Source organism: Bos mutus, chromosome 17 (assembly GCF_027580195.1).
Source record: "Bos mutus isolate GX-2022 chromosome 17, NWIPB_WYAK_1.1, whole genome shotgun sequence".
NCBI classification, from domain to species: domain Eukaryota; kingdom Metazoa; phylum Chordata; class Mammalia; order Artiodactyla; family Bovidae; genus Bos; species Bos mutus.
Window position 1 is genome coordinate 55,447,915 of NC_091633.1, and position 18,725 is coordinate 55,466,639.

General features: G+C 43.2%; 1 protein-coding gene across 2 annotated transcripts in view; it reads right to left on the reverse strand.

Moving 5' to 3' along the window:
- Window positions 1-9,451: 9,451 nt before the first annotated feature.
- Window positions 9,452-18,725, reverse strand: part of TBC1D9 (TBC1 domain family member 9) — a 129,599-nt gene continuing 120,325 nt past the window's right edge. The window contains exons 17-21 of one of the 2 annotated variants that reach the window (XM_070386568.1): window positions 16,135-16,200; window positions 15,315-15,401; window positions 13,795-13,869; window positions 13,597-13,700; window positions 9,452-11,557 (exon numbers count right to left, since the gene is read on the reverse strand). In XM_070386568.1, coding sequence (XP_070242669.1) covers window positions 10,832-11,557; window positions 13,597-13,700; window positions 13,795-13,869; window positions 15,315-15,401; window positions 16,135-16,200 — 1,058 coding nt within the window. In that variant the 3' untranslated portion in view covers window positions 9,452-10,831. The remainder of the gene's footprint in view (window positions 11,558-13,596; window positions 13,701-13,794; window positions 13,870-15,314; window positions 15,402-16,134; window positions 16,201-18,725) is intronic. The other variant, XM_070386569.1, reaches the window with a different exon arrangement.

An 18,725-nucleotide genomic window follows, 5' to 3' on the forward strand; every position in this document is an offset into this window, starting at 1 on the left:
GCAGGACCTTTTGGAGGATGACCGGGACTGAGCTTTGGGACATGATTTTTGTACATAATTTTCCTGAGCTTCTGACTGTCAGGGGAGGCCACCAGAAGTCATCTGTGATTCAGGCCAGCCCAATGGGAGGTGGCAGAGGTGTGCTAGCCAAGGGCACTGAGCCCCTGGGGACCTCCTGGCCCTGGCATGGCTGTGTAAGGGAATATTGCCAGTTTAAGGCCATGAACCCCAGAGGAAACCACATCCTAAGCAGAAAGAAAATCCTCTGGAGATATTTCATGTTAGGTAATGTTTGCCTCATGGAGGACATCATCTCTCCTGCACGTAATCTTTTCTTCCTTTGATCCTTTGGCTTCCTGACATTGTCTCTGCAGAGTGTGACCTGAGCATCTGCTTTCTATCAAGCTTTTCTTGATATGCTTTGAGTTATTACACTTGAATTCACAGCTCTGCCCTCCTTTTCTGCCCTAACTGTATTGAGCAGTTAAGGGCAATGTATCCTTTTCGTTTTTATTAGACATGTAAAACTTTAACCAGAATATGTTGAATGTGGGCCTCAAAGTTAGTCACAGGGATTGGTCTTTAGCCCAACATTACCCTCTAGTGGGATACAGTAGAATAGTTATTAAGTGTGTGGGAAGCAACTAAGCAGAGATTTTGCATCAGGTTTGCTCTGTGGCAAATACAAGTGGCTATTAAGACTAAAGAAGAAGAAGAAGAAAGAAATTAAAAAATACTCCTCTTATTTCGAAGGTCATTGGTCTTCAGAGAGGGTGAAGCAATTCATTACACTTAATAACCTCCTCACTGTCTTTCATTGTATTCTCTCATCGTTGCCATAATGAGTGGCATTTACAACTAGACAAATAAAGAACAGAAGTCAGATAGAAAACGGGTAACAGAATTGGAGCCTAAGAAAATGACACACGATTATAGAATGCATGACACCAAAATGTAGAAGAGAAATACAAAAGAAATTGAGAGAACCAGTAAATACTTCAAAAAATATTCAACTTCCCTACTATGATAGAAATCCAAATTGAGATGAAATATCATCTTTTATCTATCAGATTAGTAAAAATTGGAAGATGGTTAACTTCCAATGTCAGTGAACGTGTGTGAGGAGAGAGCCCTGGTTGTTGATGGGAGTGTGAACAAGTGAATTATTTGGGAAGGAACTTGGCAGGGTTTGTTACAGTGTTCATGGGTATATGCTTCAATCCCATGCTTTTTCTCCTTCAATCCTGTCCAAAATAAATATTCCTACATATGATCCAAATCTCTTTGCAATGATATTCATTGACACAGTGTTTATAATAAAACGAATCTATCATAGTGGAAAGTCCATTAGCTGGGAGGGGGTCAGAGTATGTGGTTAAATAAAATATAGAACACTCTCTTTCTATGGAAACTATCCTGCCATTAAAATAAGTGAATTAAATTTAAACTGATATGGAACAATCTCTCTGACACTTAGAAAAAAATGAAATCAGGGAATACTTTTAGTTTGATCTACTTTTTAAAATGTGTGTATGTAATAAACAACCAACAAAGACCTAATGTATAGCCCAGGGAACTCTGCTTAGTATTCTGTCATAACCTAAATAGGAAAAGAATTTTAAAAAGAAAAAAAAAAAAAAAGTGCGTGTATATACATTCTGCTGCTGCTGCTGCTGCTGCTAAGTCGCTTCAGTTGTGTCCGACTCTGTGCGACCCCATAGATGGCAGCCCACCAGGCTCCCCTGTCCCTGGGATTCTCCAGGCAAGAACACTGGAGTGGGTTGCCATTTCCTTCTCCAATGCAGGAAAGTGAAAAGTGAAAGTGAAGTCGCTCAGTCGTGTCCGACTCTTCGCGGCCCCATGGACTGCAGCCTACCAGGCTCCTCCATCCATGGGATTTTCCAAGCAAGAGTACTGGAGTGGGGTGCCATGGCCTTCTCTGGTGTATATACATAGATGTGTGTAAAACTTTGTAGGACAAATGAGCTTCAATCTCACAATAATATTACCATGAGGGAAATAGAAGTTTGTTAATAAAGGAAAGGGCTTCCCTGGTGGCTCAGTGGTAAAGACCCCGCCCGCCAGTGCAGGAGACCTGGGTTTTATCCCTGGGTTGAGAAGATCCCCTGGAGAAGGAAACGGCAACCCACTCCAGTATTCTTGCCTGAAAAATCCCATGGACAGAGGAACCTGGGGCGTTACAATCCATGGGGTTGCAAGAGTCGAACACTACTTAGTGACTAAACAACAGCAAATTAAACACTAAGACTTTCCCAGTTTTTAAAAAAATATTTAGGTATTTCTTTGGCCACATTGGGTCTTAGTTGTGGCATGAAGGATCTTTCATTTGGCGTGCAGGCTTCTCTCCAGTTGTGGTGTACAAGTTTAGTTGCCCTGAGGCACCATGGGATCTTAGTTCCCCGACCAATCAGGGATCAAATCTATGTCCCCTGCACTGGAAGGTGGATTCTTAACCACCGACCACCAGGGAAGTCCCTAAAAATCATTCTTCTTGCTCTGCCCATTTGGAAAGAAAATGGAATTCGAAAGGAGATTCTGAAACCTCCATGTCAACTTGTGTGTATTTTTAAAGCGACTCCATCTTCTACTTCATTTTCAAAGGCATCTCATGTGTTGCTTAAAGAAGTCAGTATACCTGATTGTTAACTTCACTTAAGCAGGTATCACAAATTCCCTTATTGCATGCTGCATCTTCTTTATGTTACCAGCTCTTGAAGAAATAACCCAGGGTAATGCTGGGTTATTACCAGCATTAATATATTTAATTATTTACGTTAATTAATTATATACATTAATATATAGTGTAAAATATATTACGCTTTTTTTCTCATAGACTCTCTCAAAGGTCTTCTCAGCTTAAATGAACATCTCTTTGATTGATTTCTCCAAGAAGGATCCAGTGAATTCAAATGTCTCTCCCTTATTTTCCCCTTGTTCTGACATACAGGTCTTTCTCATATTGAGAAGAGATATTGTGTTGTATTACGCTGGAAATGGCTGACGTTTCAATACAAATTACAGAGGAAGAATGTCCCAATATGTGATGCTAAACCTTCTTTTTGTCTTTTGATGAAATTTCATAACATATATTGTTTCATATCAAGATGTGCAAAACTTCAAATGTCTATACTATCCTCTATTTCTCATTCTTAGGTCTAAATTTGGGGCAGGAGTTGTTGGAGGGACTGAAATATTGCACATGGTTCATAGATGTTGACAGTATGACAAAGGAAGCTGTAAATCATATACAAAAACCAGCAAATGGGAAAAATAAATTTTATCCCTCATATATTTTACGTTCCATGCCCCTTGGAATATCAATAAGTGCTGAGAAGTTAGTCTATAGAGAAACAAGCAGTAACTTAATTATAAACATTTTTATATACTTTTTTAAAATCAGACATCTCTAGCAGCTGAGTGCTAAAGAATCCATCGGCCAATGCAGGAGACAGGAATTTGATCTCTGGGTCGGGAAGATCCCCTGGAGAAGGAAATGGCAACCCACTCCAGTATTCTTGCCTGGGAAACTCCATGGACAGAGGAGCCTGGTGGGCTACAGCCCACGGGATTGCAAAGAGTCAGATGCAATATGAGCACATATTATGGTGTAGGAAGTTGAAGAGATTTGAAGTCGAAGAAAACGTGATTACACTGAAGGTTTAGAAAGACTGTGTAAGCATCAGCTTAGAAGAGTAACTAGAGGGTATGAAGGGTAGATAGACTGGCTACAATCCAGCAACCTGTACTGTAATCAAATCTTTATCCCACTCAGACTAACCGATAGCCAGAGGTCTACTCTGATGGCTGCCTTCCGACTGGTAAAAGAATATATACAAGCATGCTCAGTCGTGTCCGACTCTTTGCGACCCCATGGGCTATAGCCCTGCCAGGCTCCTCTGTCCATGGGATTTTCCAGGCAAGAACACTGGAGTGGGTAGCCATTTCGTTCTCCAGGGGATCTTCCCAACCCAGGGATTGAATCCGTGTCTCTTGTGCCTTCTGCACTGCAGGTGGATTCTTTACTGCTAAGTCATTGGGGAAATAGACCCCAATTAAGGAGAGTCACCTTGGAGCTGCCAGAGTCAGGGACTATAAATCCACAGATAATCTTCCATCCGGGCTTCCCAGGTGGTGCTAGTGGTAAAGAATCCACCTGCCAATCAATGCAAGACACGCTCAGTCATGTCCAACTCTTTGCAACCCCATGGACTGTAGCCCACCAGGTTCCTCCGTCCATGGAATTCTCCAGCCAAGGATACTGGAGTGGGTAGCCATTCCCTTCTCCAGGGGCTCTTACCAACCCACAGATGGAACCTGGGTCTTCCACACTGCAGTGAGGAGGATAGATCAAATATCAATATGAGTCTAATAAAACCCTCTTGGACATTCAGATGAATACAGAGCTGAACTAAGAAAGTATAACTGAGAATAGATAGAGGAACACAGATTAAAAGGTGCTCAGAAAGAAACAATGGATTGACTTCAGTAACTGGAGGTGGGTCATAGGCAGGCAGGAGGAATCAAAGATGACTCGTCTCTGGCTTCAGGTACTGGATGGATATTGGTATTACCAATTAAACTAAGAAATAACAAAGGCGGACAGGTTATGAGGAGAAAGGAGTCTAGTTTCTGAAGTGTGACAGAATCTGATACACGGTATTCAGTCATAAAATAAGTGAATTCACTAAACAATAGATTATTGTCAACCCGGTCCTGGCATTAGTCTAGCCAATACTTTGCCCTTGAGGAATTCTAAGAACAGCTACAGGATTTTTGTTTACAGATCTTGGTCTCCCTGTGAAGTAGAGGAGGGGAAGCAGTTGTGAATCCAGGAAGTCCAAATAGTCCACAGCTTGGCCCTCAGCCATCTACTCCCAGAGACACTGAGCAGACCCAGATGTCTCCATCTGAGCCAGTCCTAAGCTCACAGGGACAGCTTCCCAGGCCCCACCTCCTCTCCTCACTTTGCGTCTCCTTATAAATTCCTTTGTCTGGCTGTGTAAGCATTTTTTTTTTTTTTAAAGAATTGGACTGTCAAGAATATCTTAAACAAAAGACATAGGGCCTGAAACATTAGGTAAACGAGTCATTTTAAAGCAGAAAACAGCATGAAATGCTTTGTACTCACCACATCAACTGCTATTCTTTTCAGGTTAGAAGTTGATGCTGTAACAAAAGAGCCGTCTTGTAGGATGGGTCATGAAGAACACACAGAGGAGGTATAGAATGAGGCAGTGACCAGGACTCCCCACGAGGTTCACTGGTAGATTCCTGAACTGAGTGAGCTCTGAGTTGAAGTCCTCTTGACAAAGCTTCTGTCAGAAACCAGGACAAGCTGCTCCATGTCTGGGGACAGGGGAGTGAGGAGACGTCTAGCCACCCTCGCTACTGACTAGGACAGGAACGTACTGGGAGTTGCCCTCTGCGTGGCCGCCAGGGTTCCCGGTCTGCATCCTTTGGTGGGGATGAGGATGCTGTTGGCAGTGAACCTTCTCGTTGTCCGTGGCTCCCATGGTGGCATGTGCACACAGCTTACCCACCTCCCACCCAGACTTGAAGTAATGCACGATGGGAGGATATGGCTACATCTGTGGTTTCTCTGGGGGCACTCATTTCCCCAGCATTCAGGCTCCATATGGTCTCTCTCCCTTTCCCCCAGCAGTAAATTTCTCTTTTGAATTTTCATATATGAAAGCTCTGGGCTTCCCAGGTAGCGCCAGTGGTAAAGAACCCACACGCCAATGCAGGAGAGGCAAGAGACATGAGGTTCGATTCCTGGGTTGGGAAGATCCCTTGGAGGAGGAATTGGCAACCCACTCCAGTATTCTTTCCTGGAGAATCCCATGGATAGAGGAGCCTGGAGGGCTATAGTCCACAGGGCCTCAAAGAGTTGGACACAAATGTAATGACTTAGCACACATATGTGAATCTGAAAGCTTCACTAAGGCCGGTGCCCAGTGCTCTGGGGCTGGAAGCCCACTGGGATGGCAGATCAAGTCTATTACCATAGAGACATTGAGCCCATCGTTGGGGATGGTGTGATAGTTATTAGCATCACAGCGGAAGTGACCATTCAAAGAAGATGGTCACTCATAATACACTGAAATCAAAGAGAATAACCCATAGAAATACTAAAAAGACATAACACAACCATTAGAAACTTGAGAGGAAGTTTAATGCTGTTTGAAATGCCCTGTTTGCCTTCTGGAGGCCAGAGAAGGAAGACGCTAACAAGATGGACTCATAGGTTGAACTGGCAATAACCAACTCAAGGGCTCAGGGCTCCTCCACGTGTAGCCTTTAGAAGCAAACAGACTAGAAATTGCCATTGTAAAATATATTGACGCTGGGATAAAACCATTGTGAGCTGTTTGAACAAATAAGGACAGTATTACAACAGAGCATCAAGAGAAACATGTTTTCAGGGTGATGTATTGTTCATTTATAATTCTGTTCTCAATGATAATGGAAAAGTCTGGCTCCTCTCACTTAGTTCAGTTGCTCAGTTGTGTCCGAATCTTTACAACGCCATGGACTGCAGCATGCCAGGCCTCCCTGTCTGTCACCAACTCCCGGAGTTACTCAAACTCATGTCCATTGAGTCGGTGATGCCATCCAGCCATCTCATTCTCTGTCGTCCCCTTCTCCTCTTGCCTTCAATCTTTCCCAGCATCAGGGTCTTTGCAAATGAGTCAGTTCTTCACATCAGGTGGCCAAAGTATTGGAGTTTCAGCTTTAGCATCAGTCCTTCCAATGAATATTCAGGACTGATTTCCTTTAGGATGGGACTAGTTGGATCTCCTTGCAGTCCAAGGGGCCCTCAAGAGTCTTCTCCAACATGACAGTTCAAAAGCATCAATTCTTCGACACTCAGCTTTCTTCACAGTCCAACTCTCACATCCATACATGACTACTGGAAAAACCATAGCTTTGATTAGACGGACCTTTGTTGGCAAAATAATGTTTCTGGCTTTTGAATACGTTGTCTAGGTTGGTCATAACTTTTCTTTCAAGGAGCAAGCGTCTTTTAATTTCATGGCTGCAGTCACCATCTGCAGTGATTTTGGAGCCCAGAAAAATAAAGTCTGCCACTGTTTCCACTGTTTCCCCATCTATTAGCCATGAAGTGAGGGGACCAGATGCCATGATCTTAGTTTTCTGAATGTTGAGCCTCAAGCCAACTTTTTCACTCTCCTCTTTCACTTTCATCAAGAGGCTTTTTAGTTCCTCTTCACTGTCTGCCATAAGGGTGGTGTCATCTGCATATCTGAGGTTGTTGATATTTCTCCCAGCAATCTTGATTCCAGCTTGTGCTTCATCCAGCCCAGCATTTCTCATGATGTACTCTGCATATAAGTTAAATGGGCAGGGTGATAATATACAGCCTTGATGTACTCCTTTCCCGATTTGGAACCAGTCTGTTGTTCCATGTCCAGTTCTAACTGTTGCTTCTTGACCTGCATACAGATTTCTCAAGAGGCAAGTCAGGTGGTCTGGTATTCCCATCTCTTTAAGAATTTGTTGTGATTCACACAGTCAAAGGCTTTGGCATACTCAATAAAGCAGAAATAGATGTTTTTCTGGAACTCTCTTGCTTTTTTGATGATCCAGCAGATGTTGGCAATTTGATCTTTGGTTCCTTTGCCTTTTCTAAAACCAGCTTGAACATCTGGAATTTCACAGTTCACATACTGTTGAAGCCTAGCTTGGAGAATTTTGAGTATTACTTTATTAGCATGTAAGATGAATACAATTGTGTGCTAGTTTGAGCAGTGTTTGGCATTGTCTTTATTGTAAAGTAAAATAAATAAATAAATTAATTAAAAAATAAAATAAAAATTGCCATTCAAACTAAAAAAAAAAAAGTGACCTTTTCCAGTCCTGTGGCCACTGCTGCGTTTTCCAAATTTGCTGGCATATTGAGTGCAGCACTTTCACAGAATTATCTTTTAGGATTTTAAATAATTCAACTGGAATTCCATCACCTCCACTAGCTTTGTTCATAGTGATGCTTCCTAAGGCCCACCTGACTTCGCATTCCAGGATATCTGGCTCTAGGTTGGTGATCACATCATTGTGATTATCTGGGTCATAAAGATCTTTTTTGTATAGTTTTTCTGTGTATTCCTGCCACCTCTTCTTAATATCTACTGCTTCTGTTAGGTCCATACCACTTCTGTCCTTTATTGTGCCCATCTTTGCATGAAATATTCCTTTAGTATCTCTAATTTTCTTGAAGAGATCTCTAGTCTTTCCCATTCTATTGTTTTCCTCTATTTCTTTGCATTGATCACTGAGGAAGGCTTTATCTCTCCTTGCTATTCTTTGGAACTTTGCATTCAAATGGGTATATCTTTCCTTTTCTCCTTTGCCTTTCTCTTCTCTTCTATTCACAGCTATTTGTAAGGCCTCCTGAGACAACTATTTTGCCTTTTTGCATTTCATTTCCTTGGGGATGGTCTTGATCCCTGCCTCCTGTACAGTGTTACGAACCTCTGCCCATAGTTCTTCAGGCACTCTATCAGACCTAATCCCTTGAATCTATTTGTCACTTCCACTGTATAATCGTAAGGGATTTGATTTAGGTCATACCTTGAATGGTCTAGTGGTTTTCCCTACTTTCTTCAATTTAAGTCTGAATTTGGCAATAAGGAGTTCACGGTCTGTGCCACAGTCAGCTCCCGGACTTTTTTTCCCCTGACTGTATAGAACTTCTCCATCTTGGCTGCAAAGAATATAATCGATTTGATTTCAGTATTGACCATCTAGTGAAATCCATGTGTAGAGTCTTCTCTTGTGTTGCTGGAAGAGGGTGTTTGCTATGACCAGTGCATTCTCTTGGCAAAACCCTAGTAAACTCACTTATCTAGGGTTTAAACACATGCTCATTTCCCTCTGATACTCATCTTTGATTTTTGGAGGTAAGAGTATCAGACTTTACAAACGTATTTCCCGAGGCATCTTTAGGTGATAGACAGAATAATGTATAACAACCTAAGAGTCAAATCAAATGACTACTCAGTGAAATACATACCAAATGGTGTTACAGAGGGATTTTCACCCTTTCATCACTTATGTAGGATGAGTTAGAAAGTTAGATGACCAACAGTGATTCTCTTCCTTATTTTACATTCATGTGCACACCACTACACAGTGTATTTCTTTTCTTTCTTTTTTTGGCCATTCTGTGCAGCTTGCAGGATCTTAGTGCCCACACCAGGGATTGAACCTGTGCCCCCACAGGGGGCACCAAGGCTCAACCACTGGACCACCAGGGAATTCCCCAAACTGTATTTCTTATCTCAAAATATTTGCCTATAAAAATTTGTTTCCTTAGCCAAAATGGTTGTCGAACATAATTTCCCCTGCAAAGTGTTCAAAAGAATAATGTTATCACCATAGACAGGAACTGAAGTACTGAGATAAAAGCCACATTTGAGTATCCATGTATTTTATTTGTTCACATTTATCCTATTTGAGGTTAACACTACATCATTGGACAGTTTAAAAAAATCATTCTGTAAACAAAATTAAAAACAGCAGCAACAGCTAAAAATAAGGACACAATGGATTCTAAAATAAGGGAATGTATTGGAAGGAATATTCTGAATATGCAAAGAAAATGTGACCATGATTATGAATTCAACAATAAGAAGAAAAAAACTCCAACATCTGTAAAAGACAAAACCGTAACAGTAATAAAAAAAGAAGCGAAAATACAAAGTGCAGGTGCGACAGTTTTCATTTCCAAGTCCATTCAGTAAATAGAGCATACTATTCTCTTATATAAAGTGTCAAGTTCCGCTTTACACATTCAGTTACGTGATCTTGCAGAGTTTTTTTCATTTTACATTATCTCTACATTGACTTAACTGGAAAAGATGGTCATATGTGATACATGGTATGATTTCTTGAACCTATGGAGAGCACAGAAATAGTAAAGTTTATCGTTTTATTTTTTGCTGTATTTGCAATGAGTAACAAGAAGCTGAAAATTCAGTATAAGAAGCATCAGTACTTTCACTCTGCCCCATCCCCACCCCACCCCCCCAATTCTGAGCCCTCTTATCATTTTTGTTGCCACTTTCAGATTCTCTGTCACAAAAGACTGTTCATTTCCCCCCGAATTCCGGCCAGCTGACTTAAATCATCAATTTTTCAATGCAATTTCGTCTGGTATTTGCCCAAACTGATCAAACAGAGGTGTTATTCTGGCATCACATAAAAATCACATATACTTTCCTAACTGCTTAGAACCTCAAATGGGAATGCCTGCAGAATATGCTTTTTGAATAGAGGACTTTTATGAAATATATTTCAAATCTTAAAAAATAGCTTTAATGCTCCCTTAAAGTGGTACAGAATTTACCCCAGCTGACAATGCCTATGCCATTTAAGAACATTCTCTCTCTCTGTGGCATTTCACTTTCCTTACAGCTCTAATTTTATTCAAAAAGCCCGAATACACAACAGCTGCTGCCTTATTTAGCGTTTAAACAGCACTATGTATACAGCTCAACAGCAAGATTAAGAAGTTATAAATACACACATATCACGGACAGATTCATCTTTTTTTTTTTTTGGAATTCACTGCATTCTGGTAAATCGCCCTCCCCCCAACGAGAGCGGAACTGTACCTACACGGAGGTGTTTAAGTATTTCTCCAACAGCTTTTCATTGTATTATATTATGAAAACACTAGGCTTCAAGCCGGGTACTAATAAATATTTAATTTAAAAGGAAGACTGAAGCCCCAACACAGAACATAAAAAAAGACCCCGCTCCCCGCCCCCCAGAGAAGATGCCGGATTCAGCCAGACAAGGCCGAGATCTCATAGTCACTGATGGAGGTGAGGGGCTTGCCCATCATCCGGATGTTTTTTGCACTGGTGATCCTGGCCATCATGCACACGGGCTTGTCGAAGTACTTCACCAGGGCCGGCTCGGTCAGGAGAGAGGCCAGGAACTGTTCGAAGGTGATGGCCCAGTCCCGGTCCAGGCTGGTGCTTCGGGGCAGCGCCGCGGTGCCTTGGCCGCTGCGCACCAGGACCGTGTCCTCGCCAATGTCTTCGCAGTGCAGCTTGTCCTCCTCGTGGGAGCCGGCACTCAGCACCGAGTAGGAGGACATGGAGCTGTCGTCCTTGGTATCGTCGTCGGAGATGAGCATGGAGGAGCAGGCCCCGTGGTCCCGGGGCGAGGAATCCTCCAGCTTGATGTCCTCCATCTGTCCGCCCAGGGAGTGCTCCTCACTGGCCCCGGCCAAGCTGGCCGGGAGGGGCTCCGTGGCTTCGGGCACGTAAGGCTGGCTCGGCCCCTTCTTGGGGAACAGCACGCTGCCGGGGAGGCTCTGGTGGCCGGCCGGCCCGCTGCCCCCACCCCCGCCCTCCTTGGCAGGCTGGGGAGCGAAGAGCTTGCCCACTTCCCCAATCTCCAGCAGGAGGCTGGTCACCGCGGCTGTGGCGTGGTACAGCTCCTGCTCGTTGGGGTCCTCGCTGAACATGTTGTACATCGTCTTACAAAGCTCGATAAATTGCCCCTGAAAAGTGATCAGGGAAAACACAAGACCATGACCATGTCATAGGGAGTATAGAGCCAGGACCCAAGTGGACTGCAAAGCCATTTAATATCAGGACTCCTGCAAAATCCCAGAAAAGTCCTATTGTGGGGTGGATGGATGTGCAGATTTAAAGAGATGGATGGTGGATTTAGTCTCTTTATTGTGTGTGTGCTAAGTCGCTTCAGTCATGTCTGACTCTTTGCAACCCTATGGACTGTAGCCTGCCAGGCTCCTCCGTCCCATGGGATTCTCCAGGCAAGAATTCTGGAGTGGGTTACCATTTCCTCCTCCAGGAGTTCTTCCTGACCCAGGGATTGAATCTGCAACTCCTGTGTCTCCTGCATTGGCGTGTGGGCTCTTTACCACTAGCTTTATGACTGTAGTCAAGCAGGATTTGAACCTGCAAATGGAGATGCAAATGGATTTCCTCTTGGTCAGGACTACAGGTCTCTTTATTAGTGGTTCCTTTGTTATACAAATGTTTAATTAACTCCTTTATCCTTTCTTGCTGACTTGTAAGTAAATCGTAGACCTCATCTTATTTCATGCCTATACGCTTCAGCATTCGGCCCAGGTTTTCCAAGTTCAGCTCAAATCCTCTCTCCCATGACACATCTGCTGGTTTCTCTGGCCAGAAGTCATGTTTTCTACCTCCACCCAGATAATTTCTCTCTTCTTCTGTTAATAAAAAGCATTCCCATCCTGTATTTTAAATTATTTACATGGTTTTATCTTCCTCATTATATTTCAGCTGTTTAAGGGAAAAAAGTCAGACACCTATTTATAGCTGAGTACAGTGGTTTGAAAACGGCATGAGCTTGTCTTTTGAATATCTAATGGTATTTTAAAATGTTTTTTGGCACACCATGAGGCTTATGGGTCTTAGTTCCCCTACCAGATATTCAATCTGTGTCCTCTGCATAGGAAGCACAGAGTCTTCCTATGTGGACTGTCTGGGAAGTCCCTCTGAGGGTTTTTTCCTTTTTCCTTTTTTTTTTGTTTTTTGGTTTTAGGGTATAGCTGATTAACAGCATTATGATAGTTTCAGGTGAACAGCAAAGGGACTCAACCATACATGTACATGAATCCATTCTCCCCTACCCTCCCACCCAAGCTGTCACAAAACACTGAGCAGAGTTCCATGTGCTATACAGTAGGTCCTTGTCGATAATCAATTTTAAATATAGCAGCGCGTACAAGACCATCCCAAACTCCCTAACTATCCCGCCCACCTCCTGCCCCCGCCACCCCGGCAACCGTAAGTTTGTTTTCTCAGTCTGTGAGTCTCTTTCTGTTCTGTAAGTAAGTACATTTGTGTCGTTTCTTTTTAGAAATGACATATAAGGCATGTCTTATGATATTTCTCCTTCTCTGTCTGACTTTCTTCACTCAGGATGACAACCTCCAGGTCCATCCATGTTGGTGCAAATGGCATTATTTCATTCTTTTTAATGGCTGGGCAATATTCCATCGTATAAAGGTATTACATCTTCTTTACCCATCCCTATGTTGATGGACATTGAGGTGGCTTCCATGTCTTGGCTACTGTAAACAGTGCTGCAATGAACACTGGTGTGGTGCATATATCCTTATGGATAATGTTTTCCTCTGGATATATGCCCAGGAATGGGATTGCAGGGTCGTATGGTAGTTCTATTTTTAATTTTTTTCAGGAACCTTCATACTGTTCTCCCTAGTGGCTGTACCAATTTACATTCTTGCCAACAGTGTAGGAGGGTTCCCTTTCCTCTGAGGGTATTTTTAATGATTGGGATGAGAATGCATGTACTCTCAAAATACCACAATATTTTGTGGTTCCCATTTTCTGAGGTGGTCATGTCCTCATAATAGAGCATACTTTAAATGCACAAAAGCATGGACAAAATACATTCAAACAGGTACTAAATAAGTGCTCCAAGTTACCATTATCTTTGAGGGATACTTATTCTACATTTATCTATGACTGAAAACAGAGCTTCAAGGTTTAAAATGAATGAATTGTGCTGTTGAGCACTCACCTGATTCAATTTTGGTAAATCCTTTGCATTCTTTGCTTTGGATTTATTTTCTGGAGTCCAGAGTCTCAGATAATTACGATTTTCTTGAGAATTCGCCCTCTTCCCTAAAATCCAAATGCCAAGAAATTAGTGTTCAAAGGTCACGAAGCAACTGTTGAACCAGCAGTAAGGCCAACACAAAGAAGAGGAAGTCTGTACCTCTGTCCGGCTTTAAACTCACTGTAACAAAGCCATCATCTGCGCTGTGTTTGTTTCTGCTCTCCAATCCAACCACTGCCAGAAGAGTTAGAAAGAAAAGAAGGAGGATGTTACATGATAAACCCACAAGTTTATTAGCACGTGTAAGAGAAAACAGAAACACCTCTAAGGTGGGGTTGATTGCTAGCAATGTGAAGAATACAGTCGGATAAAACACGATGCTGGAAGGCTTACTACATTATCTCACTAAATCCTTACTGTGCCCAAGGTGACAGCTCTCATCTCCCATGTTCCCACAAGGACCCTGAGGCTCCCAGATACACGAAGCTGCTAGACAGAGCTAGCATCCTGACCAGAGCTCCTGCCTGAAACACGTATGTCAATAAGAAGACTGCGTCTGCCTCTCACTCCTCTCCACTCAATCACTTAGGTGCTCACAGTTCAAAAGCAGGTCTGAGCTGTGCTCACTTAGGGACTGTAAGATTTAAGAGGCAAAAGGACCCAGGAACAACTCACACTGATTTTCGAACAGGTGAAGTCAGGAAGCTGCCATAATGATGAAGTAAATAATGCATGGCAGCAGCAAGTGGAAAGATGCTGCTGAGATTCACACATGGCAAAACAGAGCAAGTTCACATATTAATCTGGAGGTATTCCCAATGAGCCAGATCATGTCTGGGTTGACCTAACAACCACACAGAGCAGGGGTCGGCAAACTTTCTCTGTAAAGGGCCAAATGGCAAATATCTGAAGCAATTCTATCACTGCAGTGTGAGAACAGCCATAAGCAATATATAATTGAATGAGCTTGGCCGTGTTCCTGGCTGTGTTCCAATAAAACTTTATTTATAGGCAGTAACATTTACATTTTCTAGTATTTTAATTTTTTAATATACATTTTATATTATCACAGGCCATACAAAGAGGTGGTGGGCCAGATTTGGTCCAAAGTTTGCTTACATCTGTTACAAAGCAGCATATCTGACTACAGGTCATGCCTTTTCTTTTATTTGTTTATTTGGCTGCAATTGGGTCTTAGTTATAGCATGAAGGATCTTTAGTTGTGGCATATAGGATTGAGTTCCCTGACCGGGGATTGAACCCATGCCCTCTTCTTGGGAGCACAAAGTCTTAGCCACTGGACCACCAGGGGAAGTCCCAGTCATACATGGTCCTTTTGATGGGCTAAAGTACCCACTCTCCAGCAGCTGCATGCATGCTAAGTCACTTCAGTTGTATCTGACTCTTTGCAACGCTATGGATTGTAGCCCACCAGGCTCGTCTGTCCGTGGGGATTCTCCAGGCAAGAATACTGGAGTGGGCTGCCATGCCCTTCTCCAGGGGATCTTCCTGACCCCAGTAGTTACTCAAGTTCAAAAATCTGAAAAGAAAATAGCATATTAGGCAACTGTATTCATATACTTCCTTGGCTGCCTAGCTTTAGGGGCAACTTGGTTTCCAACAACAGAGGGCTCTGTAGAACAAAAACAGAGTGGGCCTGATGAGAAAAAGTCACTTACCATGTGTGCATTCTGGGGTGATGTCTTCAAAGAAGTACTGAGTCGCTTCAAAAGCAGAATCCGGCTCGTCTTGATCAGAGGATGGCTCTGGAGAGAGAGGAGAGACACTTCTCATATTGGCAGGGCCATGACTCAGTGAAAGTGTGCTTTAATTATTAAAGAAGTGACACAGGGGAGTCACAGCATTGAGGGGCCTGGAAAACCGGCAGCCTCAAAAACCTTAGGGGAGAGGGGCTCCCTCCATTTCTAACTCCATCTTCCTTTATAACAACCCCTAACCAAAGGGTCTCTTCACGTTTTCCTTTTTTGGAAACTTTCCTAAATCCTATGGAATGATGCTTTAAGGAACCGAATTTTAGATAATTCCCAAATCTATAGTTTTATTCTATCTCTATCCTTAGAGCTAATCCCCCTTCCTTCCTCCCTCCCTCTCCCTCTACTTTGTCTCTCCCTCTCTTCTTCTTTCTTTCTTTTTTAGTATTTGCTAGATATTTCCAACTGGTGGCCAACCCGGTTTAAACCTGAACTCAAAAACCTCATCAACTAGACTCAGAATTCCAGGAGTTACCAAGTGCTATTTATTCGTTCTCTTGCAAAAGTCTGCTCTATTACTGCAGCTCACACTTTGGACAAATGAATGACCACTGAACCAAGCACCTGCTGATTCAGGAACTCCTGTGAATAATACTGTTCAGTTTGTTCTTAGTGATCAATGAGTGATTTCTGTATATCAAAGAAGAGGCAAACAGGTCACACCAAAAAAGACATCAAGCCAGGCCAGAGTCTCAGGTACACGCGCTACTCTGCGTGGCTCACTTACCAGGTAGGACGTGCATTTTGTACAGGAGTTTGAGCTTCTCTGTGAGGTCCCCATGGCATGCGGCACCTAGAAGTCACATAAGTACCAATAAGAAATGTACTGTGCTCCCAACAGCCCCACCCCACCCCGAGGCTTAGTGTCCCCTTGAAGCATCAACCTTTTACAAGCTGAAACCCAGATATTGTGTGGGATTGGTGTTAAAAGCTCTGGAATGAGGATGTCTGGTTTCAAAGTCTTTGTATGGATACCATGTGCCCTTGGGAGGGTGAACCTCTCCGGATCTCACTTTCCCCTCTAGGAGGCAGGATGACAAATTAGAAGATTCACCAGTGGTCTTGACAACAGGACCCATGAAAGGTGAGAATTAAAGGTTCTTAGATTAGCAGCTCGGAGAAGGCAATGGCACCCCACTCCAGTACTCCTGCCTGGAAAATCCCATGGACGGAGGAGCCTGGAAGGCTACAGTCCATGGGGTCGCTGAGGGTCAGACACAACTGAGCGACTTCACTTTCACTTTTCACTTTCATGCTCTGGAGAAGGAAATGGCAACCCACTCCAGTGTTCTTGCCTGGAGAATCCCAGGGACGGGGGAGCCTGGTGGGCTGCCGTCTATGGGGTCCCACAGAGTCAGACACGACTGAAGTGACTTAGCAGTAGCAGCAGCAGATTAGCAGCTGGCACAAATTAAATGAGTGTTACTGATACAAAGGGCTTCCCTTGTGGCTCAGACAGTAAAGAATCTGCCTGCCAATGTAGGAGATGTGGGTTTGATCCCTGGGTCAAGAAGATCACCTGGAGAAGGGAATAGCAACCCACTCTGGTGTTTTTGCCTGGAAAATTCCATGGACAGAGGAGCTGGGGGGCTACAATGCATGGGGTCGCAGAGTCGGACATGACTGAGCGACTAACACTACTGATAAGAAAAGGCTGGTGACTGGGCCTCAATATCATGATTGCTAGAGTTCAGAAATAATCTTGATACATGTTTTTAAAGCCTATTTTTTAAAAATTTAATTTTATTTGGTGCCATGCCTTGCAGCATGCGGGGTCTTAGTTCCCTGACCAGCTATTGAACCCATGCCCTCTATATTCAGAGCATGGAGTCTTAACCACTGGACCAATACATGTTTGAGCGTGCTTCAAATTATTCATTTTAGAAATCCTTTTTAGTTGCTTCTGGTCTCTTAAATAGTTCTTCAGTTTGATTTAGCCTAACCTAGCTGCCATTACGGGCTTCCCTGGTGGCTCAGCAGTAAAGAATCAGCCTGCAATGCAGGAACCACAGGAGACGTAGATTCAATCCCTGGGTTGGGAAAATCTCTGGGAGGAGGGCATGGCGACCCACTCCAGTATTCTTGCCTGGAGAATCCCATGGACAGAGAAGCCTGGTGGGCTATAGTCCATAGGGTCACAAAGAGTCGGACACGACTAAGTAACTTAGCATGCACACAGCTGCCATTATATCGCCACTGTTTCAATCCAAAGAGAATCTTGTTACTTCCTCCCTTAAAGTCAATAGTTATTTCAGGAATCAGAAAACACTTTGTAAATACATATCCTCAGAGCGCAGAGTTCAAGATGAATGAGATTTGGGGAAAGAAGAATCACAGGATCTGGATTGGTTGACAGGGACAGCAGAGATTATCTCATCCGACCTCCCATGTCCACATCCACATAGGAGAGGATCCAGCACCTGCTTGAACATCCTCAGAGTCAGAGATGGGGAGCTCATCCCAGCCAGAGGCATCTCATCCCACCAGGGAATTCCAGAAACACTGAAAGTGCTCCTGTTGTTTTTACTTCAGTCAGGACCCTTAACCTGCAGACCCAGGTTCATCAAGTTCATGAACTGCATACAACATAAAATGTGTTCACAAGCCGATGTCATTTTGGGGGAAGAAAATTTCCACAGTTCTTATCAGATCTCAGAGATTATGACTCAACAAAAGACGTAGGACTATTCCTCTTCCTGACTCTTGAAAGTCAATAGAATAGGTCTACTGCATCTTCATTGCAACAATCCCTTAGATTTTAAGGACAGCTGTCCTGTTTCCCACCATCTTACCTTTTCAAGGCAAATTCATATTCCCCAGGCTACACCTCTCTAAGTCTTTTTCAACTTTCTCATATGACATGGTTTGTACACTCTTTTTTATTTTTACTCACATCTACCTTACGTGTTAATGCGTCCATCAGTCTGCCTCTGGACAGAGAGTTCCAGATGGCTTTTGTCCACTGTGGAAAAGAGTGGAACTGTTCCTGACTCTTCCCCTAATACAGCCTAAGTCTGCATTCAGCTGTTTATACTCCTCAGTCTGGAGTTGGACTACACAGTCAACTAAACCTCAAGACATCTGCACACTGACTCATACTAATCATGAAAATAACGACAGACATTCGTGAACCATTCACTTTGTGAAGGACAGGAAAGCCTGACGTGCTGCAGGCACTGAGCAATGGAACAACAAACCCTCTGTTCACTTCTTTCCATGTGCATTTCACTTTCTCTCCCAAGAATTCTATGAGATGGGCACCCTTATTATCCCAACTTTACAGATGAAAAAGGCCAGGCTTACCCAAGTAATGTGTTC